The sequence below is a fragment of the Arachis ipaensis genome, chromosome B10 (assembly GCF_059453495.1).
Source record: "Arachis ipaensis isolate K30076 ecotype BB chromosome B10, ASM5945349v1, whole genome shotgun sequence".
Classification (NCBI taxonomy): domain Eukaryota; kingdom Viridiplantae; phylum Streptophyta; class Magnoliopsida; order Fabales; family Fabaceae; genus Arachis; species Arachis ipaensis.
The window spans coordinates 143,151,456-143,172,370 of record NC_142435.1 but is presented as its reverse complement, the minus strand read 5'-3'; the positions used below and the strand labels follow the sequence as shown (position 1 = coordinate 143,172,370).

Here is a 20,915-nt window from a genome sequence, read left to right as displayed (position 1 = left end):
AATCTCTAAAATGAAAGTTAGTAAATAAACATTTAACTACCTTTACATTAAAATACTAAAACTCTATAAGAAATTAAGAATTATAATACTTTTCTTCACTTAATTTTATTAGTTTATTTGTTTCTTTATCTATATATACCGTATATAGAGATCACGACTAGTTGACAGGCATTACCCAGCTCCTTCTTCGGTTTCCATGGGTCAACCCCACCATCACGGTGTAAAAATTATTGAGCAATGTTCAATTTCACCTCCACCAGATTCCGTTCCACAAACTTCGATCCCCCTAACATTCTTCGACCTCCCTTGGTTCTACCTCCATCCGATACAACGCATATTCTTCTACGAGCTTCCTCAACCCACCACCACTAACCAAATCTTGCAAACTGTGGTTCCCACTCTCAAACACTCTCTTTCCCTCACTCTTCAACACTTCTTTCCCTTTGCCGGAAACATTCTTGTCCCTCTTCACCCCGGTAACTTCCCTTACATTCTCTACTCCGATGGTGACTCTGTTTCTTTCACTGTGGCCGAGTCCCATGAAGATTTTAACAACTTTGTCGCTAATGCTCCAACACATCTTAGAGACCTTAACCTTCTTGCTCCGGTCTTTCCTTCTCCGCTTACAACACAAGACGGTGGAAAGTTGCTTCCTCTAATGGCGGTTCAGGTCAGCAACGAATCAAAACATTCAGCTCATTTTTAAAAAATATCTTATATTTTAAATTTTAAGTACTAAATTTTACGAAAATACATACTTCATATGCAATTATGCTGATCAGCATCAGCCGCTCCTTACGATTTGATATTTAAAAATTCAAAAATATTATGAGACACTAAAATTAAGAGAAAATTTCACTTTTTTTTTTTTGCGAAATGTTAAAATGACATTATCTTCTCATCTCTTTAATCAATTTTAAATTTTTTGTGTTAACTAATGTTAATTTTATCCATTTTTCAAAAAAAAAAAATTACTTTTTACAAAAATACCTCTTAGTAAAAATTTTATTTTTTTTGTCATTAAATTTTGCTTACCAAAATATCGTTTAATTACTTATTTTTTATTGATTAAATTGTATTTTTAAAAAAAATTTAATAATTAAATTATTTTTTTCTAACTCAATAATTTTTTAATTATTAAATTATGATTTTACCAAAATTTTTATTAAATTTTTTTTATATTTTATTATTAATTTTTTGATATTAATATATATTATTTTAATATTAAAAAAATCTTAGTAAAGTTATTTTTTAATATCAATATATATTAATTGTTATACATATTAATAATGGTAAAATTTTTTTTATTTAATGTTAAAATAATATACATTCATATCGAAAAATTAATAGTAAAATATAAAAAAATTATTAACAAAAATTTTAGTAAAATCATAATTTAATAATTAAAAATTATTGAAGGGTATCTTAGAAAAAATAATTTGGTTATTAAATTTTTTAAAAAAATTTGGTAAAAATAAGATTTAATCAATAAAAAAAATTATTAAATGATATTTTGGTAAGTAAAATTTAATGATAAAAAAATAAAATTTTTGTTAAAGGATATTTTTGTAAAAAATAATTTTTATTTTGAAAAATAGATAAAGTTAACATTAGTTAACACAAAAAATTTAAAGTAGATTAAAGAAGATGTTTTTAAAAATTATAAAGGAGGAGAATGTACATTTTATAGATAGAAAAAAGGAGAGTGTCATTTTAACATCTCGGAGAAAAAAAGAATAGATTTTTTTCTAAAATTAATTATTAATGTATTTATGTATAAATATATGGATAGTTTAATTTATTTTTAGAGGAATGCTAGGGGGCAGCAATTTTGGTATTTTGTAAACATCAATTGGCCATCAATAGTGTTTTGAATGGTGTGAGATTACATCTAATGGTGGACAATCGCTCACTTTTGTTTTGATGGTTAAGTGCTGGCCAGAAAACACAAAAGTTGCTGGCCCTTAGACTTTTCCTTATTTTTAATGTATATTTATATTTATAATTATTTTTAGTGACTGATTTTAATATACATATAATATAATCATTAAAAATTTTATATTATACTGATTTTTTTAAATACATATTTTTAATTATTTTACTTATAAATATAAATATTTGAGTGATATTTACAAATATATATTTTATTATTTATTTGTGTACGGTGCCATCTAAGAGGAATGTTAGGGAACCGGTAATTTTTGTGATTTGTAGCTATCAAATAGTCATTAAAATAGTTTTAATAGTGTGAGATTGGTGTGAGATTTCATCTAATAGCTCACTTTTTTTTGCTAGTTATATGCTGGCCAAAATTTAACAAAATTACTGGCCTCTAGACTTTTCCCCATATAATTAGTTTAGGCATATTTTGGGTGCAATTATGGTAAGACACGCAAGTTATCTTGGGTGTAAATGAGTAAAGTTAACACGCACACAACTAGTTTAGGCATATCTTGGATGCAACTATGGTAACACTCAAGCCATCTGTTTTGATACGACTATACTTAACTAACTCTAACTGTATAAATGAAATACATTTGTCAGGGCGTCTATATATTACCTATGAAGCAAGAAGCTGCTCAAAATTGTCGTATCCAGCGGTTAGATATATTTTAGATACGATATTTATTAAATTATATATATATTATATTTAATTATATTTTAATATAAAATAAAAAATATTTTTTAAATATATTTTAATATATCTAAATAATATTATAGTAGTATCTAATTTTATTTTTAATATATATTTTTAAAATAAATTTAAAAATAATATATATTATATATTAATACAAAATTTTTTTTAAATATTTTATATAATTAAAAATATTAAAATAATTAAAATATTAGTATAATTTATTTAAAAAATATTTTATATTTTATGTATATACCATATTCTATATCTTATAAAAAAATTAAAATTTACATATTTTATATTACCGTATTGTATTTTGTATACGTGCCCATATTATTGTATAATATATTACTCGTTGACCATGCCTCATTTCATTCAATTTGGTTATTTTGTCCACCTCTAAAGCCTTTTTGAGCATTCTTCTGACCTTAGTTGAGATTTTGAAATGGTGATACTCGTTCACAGGGCGCATTAACAAGTTATTTTGCGTTCATGCTCATTAGTATTAGATTTTTTAGCTCAGATAAAAAAAAATCGAACAACAAGTGCATAAAAGAATTGGATTCTCGCACTAAAAAACAACCCTTTTCACATAGTTTTTAACGGGAGAATTAAGATAAACACTTACAAAAACATATCATAAATAGTCATTCTTAAGAAGCTTATAGAAAGAGTTGACAAAAAGTGATATTTGTGAGAAAATTCTCTAGATACACCTCTTTATATAAATAAAAACTTTTATTGTTTCATATGTCGTTTATATTAAAAATGAGATAATTTTATGTATATTCCATTTATAATGCAAACAAAAAGATATAAACAACTAAAACTTTATAATATATCACATTTGCACTTATCGGCTTATAAAATTCTTGACTTATCTCATTTAAACGAAACAAATGATAAGACTCTTAAATTTTTGAGAGAAAAATAGAATAAGAAGATAATATTATATGTAAAATTGTTGTATTAAAATTGTTGTTACATGATATAAGAGTCAATCTATTTAGAGGGATACTAATATTTTTATTTGTAATAATATTATGGGAATATAATTTTTTTAAAATTATGGTCTATTTTGTTCTGACAGTATAAATTGTGCATGACGCGACACAAAAAATTTATAAAATCAAACTACTTTTACAAAAAAAAGTAGTAGATTGATAAAAGTCTCTAACTAAGAAGACCAATGCATCGAAAAATCAAATAATAAGATTTTTAGTTATTATTTTTATATGAAAAAGTCTAATTTTTTATTAATAATTAATTTTAACATTCGTTATCTAAAATTTAAAATAATTTAACGCGTATACTTTTACATTTAATTAGGTATTAAGTCTGTTGCACAAATAGAAATAATTAATTTTTATACTTGCTATTTAAAAATAATATTTTTTCTCTTTATGTATATAAAAATATAATTAGATATTAGCATACAAAAATTATACTGATAGTTATAAAATTAACTCAAAATTAATTTTTTTAAAACAACTGAATCTTGATTCTAACTTTTAATTATAACATTAGTATTCTTTTCAAATTATATGTAATAAATATTTGAAAGAAGAGAAATAAAAATATAGATTAAAAAGATAAGCGGTGAAAATTTAAAACTAAATAAAAAACTAACAAATATGTATATAATAATAATATTTTTTATTTAAATTATATTATTTTGTTAATTTTATTTTCTGTAGAATAGAAAGATAGAAAAAATAGAGAATGAGAAAAAAGAGACAGAAAGATAAAGATGAAGAATGAGAGTGAGAGTCGGAGTTTGTTAATTTTGGAAGAAAAAATTTATTTTAAATGTAAAAAAATACCGGATGACATATTTTGATTTGTCAAAGTATTAATATAAAATATAAATTATATATAGAGTAAAAATAGTAGAGAGAAATAGAAAAATAGAGAGAGGTAGATGAGAGAATTTAGGAAAGGAGTTTATTAATTTTGAAAAAAAAATCTTCTCTCAATTTTAATAAGAGGATGTCATGTGACATATTTGATTATTAAATTAGATAGTAATATGTGATACATAATATATGTATATTTCAATTTTAATTTTAATTTTAATGCAATTAAAAAATATCATATTGCACATTTTGATTATCAAATTAGTAATTAGTCATTAGTTATTGATATTGATAATGATATATAAAATAGATAGAGTGGTTGAAAGAATGAGAGAAATAGAGAAAGGAAGAGGGAGGAGTGGAGAACTCTTTAATTTTGGAGGAAAAGATTTGATTTCAATTGCAATGAGGGAGTGACATGTGGCACATTTTGGTTGTAAAATTAGTAAGGAGGGGAGAAAAATTCTTTAATTTTGGAGGAAAAGATTTAATTTCAATTACAATGAAAGAGTAACATGTGGCACATTTTGGTTGTAAAATTAGTAAGAAGGATAGGAGAATTTATTAATTTTGAAGGGAAAGATTTGATTCTAATTACAATGAGAAAATGACATGTAGCATATTTTGGTTGTAAAATTAGATATATATAATAGATTACCAGCTAACCCGTAAATATTCATTTACTAACTACTAGCTATTACTAACTTAACTCCCAACTACTAACAACTCTAATAATATTTTAAGAAGTAATGCCCAAAATGGTCCTTGAAATTTTTAACTCGCTTCAGATTAGTCCCCCACTTTTTAAAATGACCAAATAAGTCATTCACTCTCAAAATTGTGAATCTCCATTAGTCCAAAAGTTACCAAACGTCTTAACGGCGCTGAGGTCGCTGATATGGACACACAATGAGTTCAACTCAAATTGGTATCCCAAATTTGATTAAAACACCCAAATTGATCCAATTCGCACTTATAACACCCTAACCCCAAATGTTCATCTTTGTTCTTCATATTCATCTTTGTTCTTCGTTTCCACTCCTCTCCTCGTTGTTGTTATTCTAACCATAACAAACTTCACACATCAGAATCATAAGCAACAAAACAAAAAAGAAACAAGAAAGTAAATTAAACAAAAATAAAAATATTAAAATAATTTTTTAATTTTTATTTTGTGTGATTCAAACTATTCTGAACTTCTAAATTTCTTCCCACATATACACCACCTTTGTAAGCAAGAAACAATCTCAAGGAAAGGAAAATCGAACCTTGAAAATAAACTAATAATCAATAAAAGAAAATCAAATGCATCCTTATTCCAATCAATGCAATAATGAATCCAAAAGCAGCATCACCCCTTGGTTGATTCTAACCACTATCTTACTCTATATTTTATATTCTTCCAACCTTCTCCTCTTCAACAATAATGACCAACAAGATTGCCTCCTATTACCACTACCACCACCACTGGACTCGACGACACCGCAACACAACAAATCCTTTAAATTAGTACCGACAACAACACATTTATAACCACATCAACTGAAGAAAAAGAAGAAGCTTCCAATGAGAATAAAAAGAAACAACAACAAAAAGCTTCCAACGACAAAAAAAATGAAGACGAAGAAGAAGCGATTACGTCGTCAGAAGAAGAAGTAGAAAATAACTACCCCGTGGTAGTTCGGTTAACCTCGGAACAAACGACACAAACAACCGAAACAGAATTGAAGCACATTGTTTTCGGGATTGTCGCATCATCGAACTTGTGGGAACAAAGAAAAGAATACATCAAGGTAAGGTAGAGACCAAAAGAAACTAGAGGTGTTGTTTGGTTGGATCAGAAAGTAACAACAACAAAAAAAAAATGAAGGGTTACCGGAGATTAGAATATTCTTCAAATTAGTGCCAAGATGAACAACATCAACGAGGAGGAGAGGAGTGGAGACAAAGAATAAAGATGAACATTTGGGGGTTAGGGTTTTATAAGTGAGAATTGGATCAATTTGGGCGTTTTAATCAAATTTGAGATACCAATTTGAGTTGAACTTATTGTGTGTCCATATCAGTGTGCAGTTAAAACATCTGGTAACTTTTGGACTAACGGAGATTCACGATTCTGAGAGTGAAGGACTTATTTGGCTATTTTAAAAAGTGGGGGACTAATCTAAAGTGAGTTAAGAATTTTAGAGACCATTTTAGGCATTACCTCAATATTTTAATATACCCCCGCAAATTGGTGGATAGAAGACGTTAATAATCCCCAACTTGAATAAGTTTCGATGAGATGGTTGAGGAAAATGCGTAAAGCGCCGTAACATAGAGGAATAGACGTGTGGCGCGAGATCCAGAAGAAGACAATGACGAGAAGGAGGAACATGGCTTCTGCTCTAGTTTTGTTATCTGTGTTTGAGAGTGAGACAGGGTGAGATAACCAGGAAGGAGTAGGAAGAAAAAAAAGAGAGAAGAAAGGGGATGTCGGGATGCCGCGACGATACAGAGTGACCAGCAGTGGGCTGAATAGATAGATAACGAAAGGGAGAAAATGTGCAGACAGAAGGTGATTCTTGACAGAGGAAGAAGGAGAAAAGGGACGAATAAGAAGAGAAGAGAAAAGAGCGAAAAAAAAAAAGAAGAAAAGTGATAGTGACAACAAATTTTGAGCGGAAATGTTTGGTAACCAAAGAAAATCAGCCAAAAATAATTTGTCTCCCTAGCATTACTCATTTTGAGAAGGGCTTCAGTTCTCAATGGCCATAATTTTGGGTCCGTTGGACTCGGAAGGGCAAGATGAAAATGATGGATTATTTGGTGAGATGAGAAAGTATTAAATCAGTAACAAAAACAAAGAAAAAATTATGAATGAAAAATATTTGAATGAAAAAAAAGCATGGTGATTTTTCACCCAAAAAAACTAATGACTTATCCTCTTCAAGTGGTTCTGATACTATGTTAAATGTATGGGAGAAAAGCAGAATAAGAAGATAATATTATATGTAAAGTTGTTGTGTTGAAATTGTTGTTCATAATATATAAGAATCACTCTATTTATAAGGATATTATCAACTAACCTCATAAATATTCATCTATTAACTACTAGTTATTATTAACTTAACTCTCAACTACTATTAATAACTATAATAATATTTTAATATACATATTTGTAAATAGCACTTAAAATGTCTATATTTATAAATAAAATATTTTTTTAAAAGAATTATATTATGTTTTTATAAACACATTTGATTATTCTGTTAAATCAAGATTCACGTGTAACTGCTATTATATAAAGTTGATAATTGAGAATATTAAATAATTTAATATAGTTTACTAAAATAATGTCTAATAGTTTTTGGAACTTTTTATTTTTAATATTAGAATGGTAGTGGTATTTTTTTAAATGTAGATATGCAAAAATCAGACCATCCGATTTCTGATAGGTACACAAATCGGACTGTTCGATTTGTATTAAAAAAAATAAAAAAATTTAAAGTACAGAAATCAAACCTTCCATTTTGTGTACTTTCCACAGTTTTAAAAAATACAAAAAATTACAATATTAAAGTATATCACCATTTCTACTTTCATAATAAAAAAAAATGAAAAGTATAGGTAGATAATGAAAATATTAAACAATGTGAATAATAGATATATCGAATGTTCATTTTATTAGTGTACGGATAGTTATTTTAATATTAAAATTTAGATGATTAATTTAAAAGTGTAGTATATTTTTATTTGATTGGTGGTTGTTCATGTTATTCAAAATAGTCATTCTTTCTCTACCATTCCCCTAAAAAAAATTAGCCTAGTTTTTGCGCATGTAATATTTTTTCTTCAGATATGCATATAACATAAATCTAAAATTCCAATGGACCATGGTTTCAGATCACTGTCCTACCCAACTATGGCTTCAGCATGTGCGTCGGCTTTAATCACGTTGTTGCTGACGGAAGAGCCTTTCATCATTTCATCAAGTTCTGGGCTTCCGTTTGTAGGACAAGAGGTGAAGACATGGATTCCGTTAAAGAATCTCTTCAACTGCCACTACACAACAGAGACGCCATCGAAGACTGGAGAGGGCTAAAGCTCGTTTTCTTGGAGGAACTTTCAAGTTCTTTTACGAAGATCGTGAAGTCTTTTGGCATACTTGTTGATGTTCCCAGTGACAAGGTTCGCTTTACGTTTACCCTGAGCCGTGAGCAGGTGGAGAAAATCAAGAAATGGATATACCTTGAATGCAAAAAAATGGGATTAAGTACAGAGTCGTTGATCATATCGACCTATGTGGTGACTTGTTCTTTGCTTTGGGTATGCATGGTAAAATATTATTACATTAATACTGATGCCTATGAAACATGCAAGTTTACATTCCCAGCAGATTGTCGAAACTGTGGAGAATTGTCTATTCCATCGACATACTTTGGAAACTGCCTTTCTCGGCCGGTCGTGGAACTCGAGAAGGGCAAGCTAGTGGTGGAAAATGGGATTGTTGAAGCAGCTATTGCTATTGAAAGCAAAATTAGAGAGTTTAAGTGCGATGGTTTGAAAGAGATTGAAGATTTGATGACACATTTTAACGAGTTAGGGACATCGGAAGAATGTAGGGTAATAGCTATAGGGTCAGCAAAGCATGATGTTTATGAAACTGATTTTGGGTGGGGAAAGCCCAAGAAAAGTGACGTAATTCATGTATTGCATTCAAGGGTATTCTCTCTGTGTGATTCTAAGGATGATAATGGTGGAGTTGAAATTGGACTCACTCTTGAAAGGAGTGAAATGGAAAATTTCAATACTATTTTGAAAGAACACATTACAAGTATTATAGGTTGTGATTAGACTCTCCTTTTGTGTGTAATCAGAGATGATCTATCTGAAACTAACTTTTGTTCTATTATTATTATTATTATTATTATTATTATTATTGCTATTGTTGTTGTTGTTTTTGTTGTTGTTAGAGAAACATGTTAGGAAATTATTTGATTTCCTAACTTATTTGTGGGCAATACATATATTAATTATAATCACAAATTATGCTATTTCAAATTAAATGACTTATATAATGGTGATCTCATTTATTGTTATAAATGCTAAATTGAATAAGTCATTATTACTTTTGATTTGGAATTAAATGAGAATAAAACCGGATATTATCTTTTGTTCCTTAGATAATTATCTTTTTGGATTTTAGATATATTATCTTTTGGGCTTTAGATACTATTTTATTTGGGCTTAAGGGTTTAATGGGTGCCATGCTCAAATATAAATAGACCTTCAGGGTTTCGGTCCCCAATATACCAAAGCCGCCTTTGTTGCTCTTTTCCCATCAAAAGAGTTGCAGTTCAGCCTCCTAGGAATACAGAAGGCTTTGGTTGAGGAAGATCGAAAGAACCACAAAATCCAAACTCTTCCAATCGTATGATTCATGTTTATGAATTCAGGTACGCTTCCGCATTATGTTATGACATATTTTTGGTGATTCAATATGGATGATCTGGGTTATTAAAATTAATTTATTCTAACAAGTGGTATCAGAGCCATCCATAATTAAATCATCGAAAATATTCGATTTTATTTTAATGGATCAATATATATACATATGCGTTGTTCATCCGAAATTGTTGCACAAATTGTTCCCATTATGTGTCTGCATCAATACGTATATATACGCATTATATATATATAAAACATATTCCGGTATACTGTTTTGGTTCGCTATATATATATGTTACGCATATGTATATTATTGGATGATATATACAACTTTCACGGTATATAACATGTAATTATTATTATTATTATTTTTTTTTTTTATGTTAATGTTGTCTCGGTTACATATATATATACGGTCAAATAGATATTTTTTTTATCATGTGTTTTTCGTATATTTTTGTAACTGTATATAATTGGCATTTAGTTGTGTGCCATTAATTTGGTAAACTTAATTGATTATCCTTTTAGGATATAAGGATTAATATGTATATGTTACTTATGCGAATATTAATCGATCTAAAAGGAGATTTATATTTGGCCAAGTTATGTATATATATTAATAATAATATTTGAATAATAGAAAATATTATTTTGTTGTTACATAAGGAAATTGGTAACAATTTGGATTAGTATACCCATCTATTTTATAAAGATTTGGTTTTGGAATAAATTAATTGAACATTATGCTGCCAAAGTAGCCTCTTTTGTGAAAATTGATTTATTCAAAACATAAGGAATATGGTGTTATATAATTCATGCGAATATTGATCGGCCCAAAGGAAGGTCTATATTTGGTCGAATTACATATACATATTGATGGTAAATATATATTTGGGTAACTAATTAAGAATAAAGTAATGCTTATTATTTATGCGAACAATAATCGGCCCAAAGGAAGTTTATTGTTTGGCCAAATAATAAGCATTGTACACTTTTGTTTATTTTCTATTAATTATGCGGTCAATAATCGACCCAAAGGAAGGTTATTGTTTGGCCAATTAATAGAAAATATATGCGGTAATAAATAGGTTGCGAAGTTTAAGTTTACATGTGCACATTAAGTCGGTCCAAAGAAAGACTTAATGTGTGACAGGAATTTTGACAATATTTGATTACTGCAATGAGAGTATCACTTACAGTTAATTTTTCTATCCAAAGATTGAAAATTAATGTTGTGCTGGATATCTCAATATGGATTTTTACCCATTAATTAACTAATATTTACTGCATGTTCTTTTGTTCTAATCCAGAAACTATGACTTTAGCTACCAATGTTTCTGCGCAAATTAGCAGTATTTCTATGCTGAATGGTTCAAACTTTAAAGTTTGAAAAGATACCGTGGAGATTGTCCTCGGTTGTATGGATCTAGATATAGATCTTCGAGAGGAGAAACCCACTTCCACTCCGGAAAGTCTCAATGAGGTTAAAATAGAGAAGTGGGAGAGATCCAATCGAATGAGCATTATGATCATGAAACGCTCAATACCTGAGGCGTTTCGGGGCTCAATTACTGAGGATAAAGATGCCAAACAGTTCCTGAAGGATGTTGAAAAATTCTTTACTAAGAATGAAAAGGCGGAGGCAAGTAGCCTTTTGAGCAAACTTGTCTCCATGAGGTATGAAGGTAAAGGGAACATAAGGGAGTACATTATGGAAATGTCTCATCTTGCTTCAAAATTGAAAGCACTAAAGTTAGAGTTGTCTGAAGATTTACTCGTGCATTTCATTTTGATTTTCCTTCCTGCACACTTTGGGCAATTCAAAGTGAGTTATAACACTCTGAAGGACACTTGGTCCTTAAATGAGCTTATATCTCACTGTGTGCAAGAAGAAGAGAGGCTACAATAAGATAAGACTGAAAGTGCTCACATGGCTTCATCTTCTCAGTATAAAAGAAAGCGTGATACTACTACGAATGTGCCTTCTCAGCAGAAAAAGGCTAAGAAACAAGATCAAGTTTCAACTTGTTTCTTCTGTAAGAAGGTGGGACACATGAAGAAGGATTGTACCAAATATGCCACCTGGCGTGTAAAGAAGGGTATAATTCTTACTTTCGTTTGTTCTGAGGCTAGTTTAAGTTATGCACCTGTTGATACTTGGTGGGTAGATTCTGCTACTACTACTCATGTAAGTGTTACTATGCAGGGTTGCCTGTGGAGCCGACCGCCAAGTGATGCTGAAAGATACATCTATGTGGCAGACGGTAATATAGTTGCAGTCGAAGCTATAGGAACCTTTAGATTATGTTCCACGAGTGGATTTTACTTGGGTTTATTAGAGACATTTTATGTACCGTCATTTAGACGAAATTTGGTTTCTGTTTCTCGTTTGGACAAATCAGGTTATTTTTGTTCATTTGGAGACAATAAAGTCAGTCTCTTTTACAATTCGAATAATATTTGCTCTGGTCATTTGGTGGATAATCTATATAGGCTTAACTTAAATTCCTATAATAATGAAATACTGCAAACGGGTACAAAACAAAAAAACTGAATGAGAATTCGGCATCATTATGGCACAAACGCCTAGGCCACATCTCTAAACAGAGAATTCAGAGGCTCGTGTCGGATGGAATTCTCGGACCCCTAAATTTGGCGGACTTTGAAGTCTGCATTGAGTGCATAAAGGGAAAAAGGACAAACGAAAGGAAATTAGGTGCCGAGAGAGCTAAAGATGTCTTAGAACTAATACATACCGATATATGTGGCCCATTCCCTACTGTCTCTTGGAATGGACAACGGTACTTTATTACGTTCATAGATGATTACTCTCGTTACGGGTATCTATATTTAATTCATGAAAAGTCCCAAGCCTTGGATGTTTTCAAGTCTTTCAAAGATGAAGTTGAACTTCAACTTGGAAAGAAAATTAAAGCTGTCAAATCTGATCGTGGTGGTGAATACTACGGAAGATATGACGGTTCAGGAGAGCAACGTCCTGGGCCTTTTGCTCTTTTCCTAGAGGAGTGTGGTATTGTTCCGCAATACACTATGCCAGGCAAACCTAGCATGAATGGTGTTGCAGAGCGAAGGAACCGAACTCTTAAGGACATGGTGAGAAGTATGATTAGTCATTCTTCCTTGCCTGAATCACTCTGGGGAGAAGCCTTAAAGACCGCAGTGTACATCCTTAATAGGGTGCCAAGCAAAGCAGTTAACAAAACCCCATATGAAATTTGGACTGGGAAAATGCCTAGTATAAAGCATATGCATATTTGGGGATGTCCAGCTGAGGCGCGACCTTATAGGCCGCATGAAAGAAAAATTGGACTCAAGGACAATTAGTTGCTACTTTGTTGGTTACGCTGAGCGTTCACGGGGGTACAAGTTTTACAATCCTGCATCAAGGTCTATTTTTGAGACGGAAAATGCGAGATTTCTTGAGGATGTTGAGTTTGGGGGGGAAGGAAATATTAGGAATGTTGCTTTTGATAAGGATTCTATAACTGACAATGATCAGGACCTTGTGCCTATTATTGTTCAAGATACAGTTATAGTACAAAAGCACAATGAGAATCCTGTTGTAAATCCAGCTACAGTACAAGAGAACAATGAGAATATTGTTGTTGCTCAAGATACTGCTACAGTACAGGAAAATAATGAGAATCCTCCTCAAACCCAACCCATACAGCAAGCTCAACAACCTCAAGAAGTGTCATTAAGGAGATCCAATAGAAAAAGGAGAAAATCCATCTATGGTCTCAAACAAGCTTCTCGTCAATGGTATCACAAGTTTCATCAAGTCATTACCTCATACGGTTTTGAGGTAAATATTATAGATGAATGTGTATACCGTAAGTTCAGTGGGAGTAAATACTTTTTTTGGTCTTGTATGTTGATGACATTCTATTTGCCAGCAACAATATAGGCTTGTTGCATGAAACTAAGAAATTTCTATCGAACAAATTCGAAATGAAAGGTCTTGGTGATGTCTCTTTTGTATTAGGAATCGAGATACTAAGAGATTACTCTTAAGGTATTCTTGGATTGTCACAAAAGAACTATATCGAAAAGATTTTAAGTAGATATGTCATAGAAAGTTATAGACCAATGGACACACCCGTAGTTAAAGAAGACAAGTTTAGTCTCAAGTAATGCCCCAAAATGATCTTAAGAAGACAACAATGCATGATAAATCTTATGCATCAGCACTAGGGAATTTAATGTATGCTCAAGTCTACATACATCCCGATATATCATTTATAGTGGAGTGTTGGGTAGATACTTGAGCAATCCAGATATGGATCATTGGATAGCTGTTAAACGCGTAATGCGTTGTTTAAAAAGAACAAAGGATTACATGCTTATTTATCGGAGATCAGAAAATTTGGAGATCATTAGGTACTCTGATTCCGATTTCATGGCATATGGTTGCGAAACTTTGTCACTAAGCTTCATATAGTAGATGACATTGAAAGGTCATTAAAGATATTTTGTGACAATAAGTCAGCAGTACTATACTCCAATAACAATAAGAGCTTGACAAAATCGAAGCATACAGACATTAAGTTCTTAGTTGTCAAGGAGAAAGTTTAAGAAAAAACAGATTTCCATAGGAGATATAGGAACAGAGTATATGCTAGCAGACCCATTAACCAAGGAATTGATCCCTAAAGTCTTTCAAGAGCACACTGCTCGAATGGGTATCAATATTTGTGATGCTTTGGTTTGGTGGGAGTTTATGCTATATGTCCTATGACAGATAATGAGTTATTTTTCTGCAGAATTAAGTTGATGGTTTATTTCATGTTATGTGAAATGTTCATTTTGCAATATTTGTATTGTGTTTGATCTCAATAAAGTTGGACCAGCTGGAAATAGACATGCATGAGATCACTTGGCATGTAATTTCCATATTACTCATCCAAATTTGATCTATGTCGTTGAGTATATTAGGATGGTGATTGGCGTGGTTTAGTCACGGCATTTAATGTGATAAAAGTTGCGGTAGTTCCATATCTAATGTATGAGACGGACCAGATTGTTAAAGTAATGAAAGAAATAGCATTCAGATGCGCGCATAAAGTTTATAAAGATGTGATTATGTCAAGAAATAATATATGTATAGCCCAAGTGGGAGATTGTTAGGAAATTATTTGATTTCCTAACTTATTTGTGGGCAATACATATATTAATTATAATCACAAATTATGCTATTTCAAATTAAATGACTTATATAATGGTGATCTCATTTATTGTTATAAATGCTAAATTGAATAAGTCATTATTACTTTTGATTTGGAATTAAATGAGAATAAAACTGGATATTATCTTTTGTTCCTTAGATAATTATCTTTTTGGATTTTAGATATATTATCTTTTGGGCTTTAGATACTATTTTATTTGGGCTTAAGGGTTTAATGGGTGCCATGCTCAAATATAAATAGACCTTCAGGGTTTCGGTCCCCAATATACCAAAGCCGCCTTTGTTGCTCTTTCCCCATCAAAAGAGTTGCAGTTCAGCCTCCTAGGAATACAGAAGGCTTTGGTTGAGGAAGATCGAAAGAACCACAAGATCCAAACTCTTCCAATCGTATGATTCATGTTTATGAATTCAGGTACGCTTCCGCATTATGTTATGACATATTTTTGGTGATTCAATATGGATGATCTGGGTTATTAAAATTAATTTATTCTAACAAAACAGGGATTTATTATGAAATAAATAACACATCCCTATCGAAATTTAAAGGTAATAGACCAGCTTCAACAGGCAACTTTTTTTTAAAGCTAAACTAATATTGAAGTTATCTGGTTTGAACTAATATTTCTCGCTTACTATATACTGAACCTAATCTTTAAACATGTCTAATCTAATTTAAAAATTGAAAGATATGTATAGTATTTTGTCAGTATCAAATTTCGTTTGAAGATTGAAATATTGACGCCTTAAATTCATTTTTTTCATTATTTTAAGAAAAACAATTTAAGAGCAAGTAGAAATTATTATTTTTGGTTAATTTTTTAGTTATTAGTTTAATTTTTTTTTTAAGTTTAGTAATCCAATAAAATATTTTTATTTTATAATTTTAGATATTATTGATTAATTATTCACTAAAAATAATAATTTTTTTTATTTTTTAGCATTTTTTGTAATATAATAATTTTAACTCTTGTTAAATTACGCGAGTATGGTTTGTCTCGAAGTTTATCTTTATGATTTTTAGTGTTAGAAAGGGTAAGGAAGAGTAATAAAGAAAGAATTTGTTTGTATTCAAGTTATATGAAATGATACGATATGTAAAAGTATTTATACGTCTTAAAAAAATCAAAATAATAAAGACGTAATTAATACCTTATAATAAATATTCAGATATGCTAAATAATTCTAATAAATACTAATTAATTTTAATAATTCTAACATTTAGTAATGTTTAAAATGTAGAAAAGGTAGTGTTACACTCTTGTGTTTAGTACATATTAATCTAATTTTATTTATGGAAGTTTTGTTATTTTTAGGAATGTAATATTCTTATTTATATAATAGATATTTATTTTTTAAAATATTATTTATATACTAAAATTAATTATTAATATATTTATATATAAATATATAATTTAATTTATTTTTAATAATATTTATATTTTAATATAAATTTTATACTGTCTTTAGTAATTAATTTTAATCAATATTCTGAAAACCGATTTGAATCGGTCGGTGGAACCGGTCGAATCGCGAACCGTTGATAAATACGATTCGAACAGAAAATAAAACTGACAGATTTAAAAACCGACATTGGACCGTTAAATCGGTCGGTCGAATTGAACCGTGACTCGGCCGGTTTTTAAATTTTAACAAAAACGTTGCGTTTCATCGTGCAGAGATGGGCGACCCTAAATTCCCTGATCCATCTTCTCTCTAGTCTCCACTCTCCAGCAACGCGAAGCAGCAGTCTAGAGTCCAGACTCCAGCCCCAATTCGTCTCAACCTCATCGAAGCCCCCGGTGCAAGTCCGTCCAGCCACCGCCGCCATCCCAACTTCGAGCTTCTAGGGCACCGGCGCAACGTCCTTCCAGCCACCGCCGTTTGAGCTACGAAAATCGAAGCCACCATCGCCGGTCTCGCCTCCTGCCTCCGTCGCGCAGCCACTTCCCGCCGGCGCCAACTCTGTTCCACATCACCGCGTCGGCCACTGTCTTCCCAGCCACTGTCCCCAGCCACTTCCACACCACCGCCAGCTCTGCCCTGTTCCAGCCTTCCAAGATCCAGCTTCTAGCCCTAGGTATTAATTTTTTTTGTAATAATAATTGTTGAATAATTATTTTTTGTTACTCTGTTGCTGCTTTTTTTCTAATTTCTGAATGTGAAATTATGAATGGAAATCAAATAATTGATTTTGTGTTGTTGAAATTATTGCTAAAAATGAATTTGTTATTCTGTTGCTGCCTTTTTTATTTTCTGCATGTGAAATTGTGAATAGAAATCAAATAATTGATGTTGTGTTGTTGAAATTATTGCTAAAAACGGATTTATTTCTTTGTAGCTATCATTGGAGCCATTCACAGTTTCACAAACCACTTTGGCCAAGCTCTCTACTAAAGGCCAAGAAGCTCTTTCTCAAGCAGGCAACATTGTTGAACAGGTTAATAATACACCAAAGTATTAATCTGGGTTGGTGTTGTGATTGGTGTTGATGTTGTTGAGGCTTTTGTTTGTTTTGCAGACTGTTGTTTAAATCAGAGTGGTGTTGGCATTTGTTGGGGAGAATAGAGCACTGCAAGCTAAGGTTACTCATCTACACTGAGGATTGCTCAGCAGCGGCTCCGGAAAGAGCACGATTGTGTCCTTCATAGAGAGATTCTATGACCCTTCATGAGGTAAAGTTGCATTCTTGTTAAGTTACAATTTCTCACTTAATTTGAGTGATGGCTAAGTAGAGTTGCATTCTTGTTTAGTATGTAGTTTACTTGCTTGTTAAAAAAATCTGGAACTGAAGTTATGCATATTAATTAAAGGCCATATGATATGGTATGGTATGTTATGTGACACTAATTAATTGAAGAAATTGTGTGTAGGACAAGTTTTGCTAGATAGGCATGATGTTAAGAGTTTGAAGCTAAAATGGTTGAGGCCGAAAATAGGAGTAGTGAGCCAAAAACCGGCTTTGTTTGCGACAACAATTAGAGAAAACATACTCTTAGAAAGATCTTATGCTGACCAAGTTGAGATTGAAGAAGCTGCAAGAGTAGCCAATGCTCATTCTCTCATTTATCATTATTTTTTTTAATTAAGTGAAAGAAAAATAAAAAAAAAAGTACTATATGCACTCTGAAAATAAGAAGATAACATGGATAAAAATTATGTGTAAAATAAAAAAAATAACTATAAAAAAATGAAAAAATTAACTGATATTATATTTTTAACTAATTTTAAGATGACAATTATGTTAATACTATTTATTAATAGCATTAAGAATTTAAAATAAAAAAGCGAAAGTTAGACATCAAATTCTCTTTTCTCTATATATATATTCTTATAGATTTTTCTCTCTATATATATTCTTATAGATTTTAGGTAATTGGTTAATGTTGAATTAAATTTGGAAAAGCCATATTGCGTAAGTTATTTTAAATTTTATTTTTTTAATAATTTTTTACAATTATTTATTTATTATGATCAGATGATTGGGCTCAACCAGTGATTATCTCATTGAAGTCTAATTTGATAAATATTGTCAACACCCTCAAATAACAGCTAGACTTATAAGTCCGAGTGTGCGCGTTCATTCTCGTTCACACTCCCATCGTTGAAGAAGAAGAAGAAAGTTTGAAGGAGATGGTTTCAGAGGGTCATCCCTACAGTCCAAGGGACTTGCACCTTCCCGGTTACGTTCCCTGCTCCCTCTCTCAGTCAAACATTCTCTCTGTCTTCGCATTCTTCACCTTCCTCCTCGTTTCTCTCACTTGGATCTTCTCAGGTACCTCACTCACATTTATTTCAATCAAATCTTTCAATTTTGCTCAAAATGAAAACCTAGCAAATTGTTTGTTAGATGGTTACATCTTATATACTTCTTTTGTGTTCCTACTACAAAATGATTACAATTGAGCCTATATTATTACTAATGAAAAATGATCTAAGCAACACACACCAATTTTTAAGAGCTCTCAAAATGTTGCTCATGACACAACATGTTGGATTTTTGTCAATGAACCTTGTTTGCCATTTGTCACAATAGTTAGATCCAGTTTCGAAAGCTCTTTGGTAAATGGATGATTAGTTTAGGATGTAAGATAGATATATTTATGCTACAATAAAATTTACTAGGTAGATCTATGATTATCTTTGGTCTGCTTGTTATTGAAAAAATTGCAAGAAAGAAAGAGAGAAATTTTGGTCTGGCTGTAATTTGTTAACTCTATGGTGTGAACTTATTCAATTGTTAGTTAGTTCCCATGGCAGTACATTTCTTTACAGTATGAGGTTGACCTTTGATGCAGACGTTGAAATCTTGGATTTATAGAAGCCAACTTGGTAGTTTGTGGTTTCTCTCTGAAATAAAATCATTTATTACACTTTCAACTCTGAGAAATCATCTTAGGGTTCCTGATTTTGTTTACATTTCTTCTGTGGTACTCCTAGGGCGGCTACCTAAGAAAACAAAAACTGATAGACTGTTGATGTGCTGGTGGGCATTTACGGGCCTCACTCACCTGATTGTTGAAGGTTACTTTGTTTTTGCACCAGAGTTCTACAAGGATAAGACTGGCTTCTACCTAGCTGAAGTTTGTGAGTAGTTCTTTGACTTCTTTCACACCACACAACCCTTACATAAAGCATTGTTGGAATTTCGCTTACGTTTCAAATAAATCTTCAGTTTAAGTTGATGAATGTTTTTTATGAAACATTTAACAGGGAAGGAATATAGCAAAGGGGATTCAAGGTATGCTGGAAGGGATGCAGGAATTGTTAGTGTTGAAGGACTAACAGCGGTTTTTGGTGGTCCAGCTTCCCTTCTAGCAGTGTAAGTGTTTTCTTAGTGTGCGTTCTAGAGAACTTTTCATTTGTGTAGTTTAACTCTGCAGTTGCTATTATGGATGACAGGTATGCAATAGCTACTGGAAAGTCATATAGCCACATACTTCAATTTGCCATCTCATTGAGCCAGCTATATGGAGTTGGTGTATATTATATAACAGCACTCTTGGAAGGTGACAATTTCGCTGCAAGCAAATTGTACTATTATGCGTACTATATTGGAGCAAATGCTTCTTGGATTGTAATACCCTTGATCATAGCCATCCGCAGCTGGAAGTATACTTGTGCAGCATTTAAGGGACAAGACCAGACAAAAAAACATAAAGTTCGTTGACCAGGCATTTTCAAGTTGTTAGTTAACAATGATGTCAATTAATTGTGTCAATCAATTGGGGTGGATGCATGGTAGTTGAGTTAGGCAACAGGGTTTCAAGGATTGGGTCAGTTAATTTGTGTGATCAAGTTAGGGGGATATGTCCCAAGAATTGTGTCAAATGATTCTCTTAAACTACATTTCTCGACAATACAGGTCCGGATTGTGATGTGAGAATTTGATGCTTTTAGTTTTGAACTATATTTTTTCCCTTATTATTCACATGAAATTTAACGCTGGAAAAAAGCCCATGCTAGAAGATATAAGCATGGTGCTTCTGCTACCTGTAGCTATAATTGCTCCACCCATTTCCTTTACTTTTGGATAGAGAAAATATTTGTTATCTTATGCCAGAATTTGATCTTAGCATTGAATTTTATAGAGTGAGAATGGTTCTGACTTCTGATGCATTAGTATTGCTGCATCAAGTGAAGCATGTTTACTTGAATTGTACTGTACAAGTCTCAATGGATCCATTGTTCAATACAAAAATACGGTCTCTTTCATATACTAAGACTTTAGAAACTAGCTGAGTGAGTGTTATGATTTTTAGTTTTTTACTTTCAGAACTTCCACAAGTTG

The 20,915-nt window shown here is 31.3% G+C and overlaps 2 protein-coding genes across 3 annotated transcripts; both read left to right on the top strand.

Moving 5' to 3' along the window:
* Positions 1-194: 194 nt before the first annotated feature.
* LOC107623148 (coumaroyl-CoA:anthocyanidin 3-O-glucoside-6''-O-coumaroyltransferase 1) lies at positions 195-9,327 on the top strand. Its single transcript, XM_016325306.3, has 2 exons — positions 195-670; positions 8,377-9,327. Exons 1-2 carry the CDS (start codon positions 197-199, stop codon positions 9,325-9,327), a joined length of 1,425 nt encoding a protein of 474 aa, XP_016180792.1. The 5' UTR covers positions 195-196.
* Positions 9,328-16,799: 7,472 nt separating this feature from the next.
* HYD1 (C-8,7 sterol isomerase) lies at positions 16,800-20,533 on the top strand. 2 transcript variants are annotated; one of them, XM_016325307.3, is made up of 7 exons: positions 16,800-17,204; positions 17,466-17,564; positions 17,646-17,799; positions 18,603-18,899; positions 19,565-19,711; positions 19,838-19,946; positions 20,027-20,533. In XM_016325307.3, exons 4-7 carry the CDS (start codon positions 18,758-18,760, stop codon positions 20,292-20,294), a joined length of 666 nt encoding a protein of 221 aa, XP_016180793.1. In that variant the 5' UTR covers positions 16,800-17,204; positions 17,466-17,564; positions 17,646-17,799; positions 18,603-18,757; the 3' UTR covers positions 20,295-20,533. The 2 variants fall into 2 exon arrangements, with proteins under 2 accessions (XP_016180793.1, XP_020970077.1); XM_021114418.2 differs by having other exon boundaries at positions 16,810-17,204; positions 18,677-18,899.
* Positions 20,534-20,915: the final 382 nt, after the last annotated feature.

What these genes read in the sequence shown, in the direction of transcription:
- LOC107623148 (XM_016325306.3), top strand. Translation starts at nt 197, where the DNA reads ATGGGTCAACCCCACCATCACGGTGTAAAAATTATTGAGCAATGTTCA. An exon ending in TTCCTCTAATGGCGGTTCAG is followed by an intron (nt 671 to 8,376) that starts GTCAGCAACGAA and finishes CCATGGTTTCAG; the next exon opens with ATCACTGTCCTACCCAACTA.
- HYD1 (XM_016325307.3), top strand. Translation starts at nt 18,758, where the DNA reads ATGGTTTCAGAGGGTCATCCCTACAGTCCAAGGGACTTGCACCTTCCC. An exon ending in TCTCACTTGGATCTTCTCAG is followed by an intron (nt 18,900 to 19,564) that starts GTACCTCACTCA and finishes TGGTACTCCTAG; the next exon opens with GGCGGCTACCTAAGAAAACA. An exon ending in CTTCTACCTAGCTGAAGTTT is followed by an intron (nt 19,712 to 19,837) that starts GTGAGTAGTTCT and finishes AACATTTAACAG; the next exon opens with GGAAGGAATATAGCAAAGGG.